Source organism: Zonotrichia leucophrys, chromosome 13 (assembly GCF_028769735.1).
Source record: "Zonotrichia leucophrys gambelii isolate GWCS_2022_RI chromosome 13, RI_Zleu_2.0, whole genome shotgun sequence".
In the NCBI taxonomy this organism is placed as follows: domain Eukaryota; kingdom Metazoa; phylum Chordata; class Aves; order Passeriformes; family Passerellidae; genus Zonotrichia; species Zonotrichia leucophrys.
In genome coordinates this window covers 7,841,996-7,846,708 of record NC_088183.1, presented here as the reverse complement: position 1 = coordinate 7,846,708, position 4,713 = coordinate 7,841,996, and the positions used below count along the sequence as shown (strand labels likewise).

The 4,713-nt window shown below is 46.5% G+C and overlaps 1 protein-coding gene across 1 annotated transcript; it reads left to right on the top strand.

Moving 5' to 3' along the window:
* The first annotated feature begins 1,232 nt into the window (after positions 1-1,232).
* LOC135453693 (thymosin beta-12-like) lies at positions 1,233-4,026 on the top strand. The gene is made up of 3 exons (XM_064724989.1): positions 1,233-1,294; positions 2,185-2,292; positions 3,691-4,026. The coding sequence occupies exons 2-3, from the start codon at positions 2,193-2,195 to the stop codon at positions 3,726-3,728; spliced, it is 138 nt and encodes a 45-aa protein (XP_064581059.1). The 5' UTR covers positions 1,233-1,294; positions 2,185-2,192; the 3' UTR covers positions 3,729-4,026.
* Positions 4,027-4,713: the final 687 nt, after the last annotated feature.

Genomic DNA, 4,713 nt, shown 5'->3' with positions numbered 1-4,713 from the left:
CTTACACCAAATATTCACCCAGTGGCTGCCTTCCTGCTTTTTCCCTGGGGGTTTCAGTCAGGAACTCAGCTTTCTGTTTGTGACAACTGCTTGGATATGTGGGATGGAAGCAAAGGAGCCGAGTCCTGACATTAAATATGGTGCACACACAGTGATTTGGTGTGGTCAGTGCAGATGCAGAGATAACCGAGCCAGCCTGCACAAATCCCTTAGGCTGGGAAAAACCTTTAAGATCAAGTCCAACCACAAACCTGTTCATTGTTTTAGTTTAAACAAACATTGTAAGAAGAGATGCTTAAGACACATTTAAGCACATTAAAGCCGTTTTCTCCATGCACACGTGTCAGACTCAAACCCACTCCACCTAAGCCTGTGGTGCCAACAGAAAGATCCACAGATTTTCCAGGGGCTCTCAGTCAGCTGAGAAATCTCTGTCCCTGTGAGCTCACTGCTCAAGCTGCCTTACAGTCAGCAGAGAAAACCAGCTCCTCCTAGGGCACAATCAATTTTATCCCAACTTCATTCCCTTCCTTCTGACTGTCATGGAGTCTAGACAGGAATTTCAGGTGAGACACTGAAAGGTACATGAGAGGAAACCACACCAGTATCCAGGAGGATGCACACAGCCCTTCTCTCCCTGCTTCCAGAGCTGTGGGCTGAGGGAGGCACCAGCAAGTGAATTAACAGCTACCAAACCAGGCACAAGCAGAAATTCTCTGTGCATCCCTTTAGGACACATTCCTGGGTGTCACTGTGGTGCCTGGGCTGTGCTAATCTCAGACTTGGCCCTTGGTCATGGCAATCACACCAAGGCTGTGCTGAGAGCCCTCAGAGCCCCAGGCTTGTGCTTCTGCCAGCCTGGGCAGGGGGGCATGATACCCAGGAGTGTTGCTGAATGCACCTACAAACCCCCCCTGAAAAACCAATCTGGCAGCAGCAACCCCCAAAGCTCAACCTCACCCCAAACCTCAGCACTGGGAAATGGTGGGAAGGGAAACTTCAATATGATTGTCATGGTAAATGAAGAGAACAGAATAAAAGAAAAATCAAGATGTAATTTGGCAGTTTTCCATGTCAGTTTTCCCATCTCCCTCCCTCATGCACTTTCTACAGGAGCAATCTGTCCTTTCCCTGAACGCTGAGCAATCCCAGCACTAAACTAATCAATATTAATAGCGATGGGTTTGGGAGGGGGAGGAGGGGAGAGGAGAGGAGAGGAGGGATTACCCTGACCTTTTTCAACTCACACTGCCTCAGACGGCCACCAAGCAGCTGAAGAGAGAGCAGCCAGACGGTAATGCCATGTGGTTTTAGTAGCTTTTCTTTTTTTTTTAAATTTTTTTTCCTTGTGAATATTTACTCTGTTGTCTCAGTGCAGATAGCAATGAAATCTGATTTTCTGCAGGAAGGAAAAAAATATAATTATATCAGCCATCTCCGGGCCAAGCCTTGCCTTGATGGGAAACTCCACTGAAATAAGGGGAATAATGCCTAGGCTGGATTTTAACTTGAATTTCTTAATAAAAAGAGGAATTGGATTAGGGAAGTTTTGACAGGTGAAATGCTGGTGTGCTTTGTGGAATTCTCTTTATTATAATAGAGTATAATCAAAGCCATTGAGCTGTGACTGGGATATGGAGCAAGAGCAAACAAAGGGCTGGGGGAACCGGTCCTCTATTGTTATGTTCAAGTGTCCACAGCAGCTCAGGGCATGGATGTACTCAGTACAGGGGGCTCAGAATGAAAGACAAATCCTATTAATTAAAAGAAAATCATAATTGAAGCTCTTTGTTCCTGTTGGATTTGGGGTTTATTGTAGATTTTCCAGTTAGCAGCATTTCTTAAAATACAGATTTATGTCAGGGGACACTGTGGATTACTGGCAATTAATCATTGTCTCTTTTATTACTGATTATTCTTGTTGCCATGTGCAAAATACGATTTTTAGAAATTGCATGTGTGAAATCTACAGAAAATTCTATTTATGTGTTTCTTCTTTTGCTCTGAAAGAGCCAAGCCTCAGGGAAAGGTCCCAGATTGAGTGTTAGGTTTGTGGAGGTTTTTGAATAAACATTTTTATGGTATTTTAATATTTTTTCTCTTGAGGAGAAAATGCTTTGCAGATGGCTGGTATCACAGCACTAGCTAATGAAGCCATGGGTGTGTTTTCCCTTTCTTTGTCAGAACCCATCATGTCCGACAAACCAGATTTTGCAGAAATTGAAACATTTGACAAGACCAAGCTGAAGAAGACAGAAACCAGAGAGAAAAATCCACTGCCCACTAAAGAAAGTAAGTGCTTATGAGGCTATTTGAAGTACGAGTAGCAAGGACATAATCCATATTGCAGTTCATATGCAGAATGAATACTAATCACAGGATTACAGGCTCAAACTCATCCCTGACTTTAAGTGGGGATAATACTAAGACTCTATGCTGGGCTTCCAAGGATATCAGTAATTATAACCAGCAGTGCATTTTGTCTGAAAAACCCTTTCTGATGGGATTGCTCTTCCTTCTGCTGAAAGCAAGACCAGTGTTCCCACTGGGTGCTGGTAACAGGATCAGTCTGTTTGTAATTACCTTGTTCCCAGCCCCCCCTGGAGGCACAGGGGACCCTCTGCCCATCCCTGGCAGGCCAGGCAGTATCCCCAGAGGCTGCTGGGCTCTGGATTTAATGTTATCAGGCAGATAAGCTGCTGCCTCCCATTGGTACCTGCGGTCAGCCCTGGGTAGGAGACCTGCAGGCACCTTCTGTGGGAATAAGGCAGCAAGCAAACCCATCATCATCCTCATCTGACAGGCAATCTCCCTCAGAAAAGCACCCCAGAGCTGTTCTCATGCAGAGTCTTCTCCCATTCCCGCTGTGCACAGGCAGCCAGATAAGGCTGGGATTCAGATATGAAAAGAGCGCTTGGAGCAGGTTTTGGGAGCAGTTTCCTTCAGAAGGGAACTGCTAATCACTGTGATGTGTGTGCTGATAGCCATGCACACACAGTCTCAACATTAGATACCTGGTTTTTCCCTTGTTTTTCCCTGTTTTATTATCCTTGCCAATGCTAAAGCTGTAAATATGAGAGGAGCTTTGCACACCATGACCTGCTCCCTTCTAGCTATGCAGATGTGGGAAGAGTTGTCATTTTCAGGGTGATCCAAACAAAACATTATGGATTTAATTCTCTGGCTTTGAGTATGACCATAGAAATTGGTGTCCTGCAGAACCATTATCATTGAATCACAGAATGGTTTGGGTTGAAAGGACTTTAGAGATCATCTTGTTTCAACCCCATACCATGGGCAAGGACACCTCCCACTAGATCAGGTTACTCCAAGCCCTCCAACCTGGCCTAGGACAGGGATGTTCCAGGGGTGGGGCAGCCACAGCTTCTCTGGGAAACCTGTGCCAGGGCCTCACAAGGAAGAATTTCTTTCTCACATCTAATCTAACCCTGCCCTCTGGCAGTGTGAAGCCATTCCCTGCTTTTCTGTCACTCCAGCCCCTTGTCCAAAGTCCCCCTCCAGCCCTTTTGTAGCTCCTCTAAGTGCTAGAAGGGATTCTAAATTCTCCCCAGACCCTTCTTTTCTTCAGGCTGTACACCCCCAAAGTCTGTCTCTATAGGAAGGCAGAGTTTATTGCTCATAAACAGTAAAGTTTACTGATGGTGTTTTTGTTTCCTGTTTTTCTGCCAGCTATCGAACAGGAAAAGCAAAGTGAAAGTACAGCCTGAGCAAAAAATTGAAGATGTGACTGCTGCTTCTTCAGTGGGGTTTTGGCATCTGAGTTGGGTTGTTGTTTTACTTTGTCCCTCCCACCCCATATTTGTTTCCCATTTATTTTAGGAAACATTTGTTCATTTAATGTTCCCTGGAGAAGTTTGTTTTGTGTTTGTTGAAGAAGATACTATGTATTTGTATTCTTAAAATTTTAATTCCAAGTTCTGTATCAACCCCATTACTTGGCAAAAAAAGAGCAATTTGCATAGAAATTGTTTTCCTAAACCTCACAATAAACAGTTTCTTCTGACCAAATGTCTTTGAGCCTTGCAGAAATCAAGTTTACACTGCAACACTTACCAACACCCTTCCTCTTTTGTTTGCATTTCCTCAGCAGCTCAAGGCTTTGGGCAGGTTGGGAAGGGTCACCCCAGGCATTCTCATGTCCCTTGGTGGAGCACAGCCCCTCTCCATCCCTTATATCCTCACCCCAGGCACTCTCATGTCCCTTGGTGGAGCACAGCCCCTCTCCATCCTATACCTCACCCAGGCATCTCGGTCCCTTGTGGAGCACAGCCTTCCCATCCTTATCCTCACCCCAGGCATTCTCATGTCCCTTGGTGGAGCACAGCCCCTCTCCATCCCTTATATCCTCACCCCAGGCACTCTCAGATCCCTTGGTGGAGCACAGCCCCTCTCCATCCCCTGGATCCTCACCCCAGGCACTCACAGGGCCCTTGGTGGAGCACAGCCCCTCTCCATCCCCTCTATCCTCACCCCAGACACTCTTATGTCCCTTGGTGGAGCACAGCCCCTCTCCAACCCTGGATCCTCACCCCAGGCACTCTCATGTCCCTTGGTGGAGCACAGCCCCTCTCCAACCCTGGATCCTGCAGAATCCCAGAGCCCCACATGGCACCAATCCACAGAAACCCCCTCGGTGCCCTCACAGCAGCCTGGAGACTTCACCCCCATCCCTTGTGGCACTCAAGGTGTTTC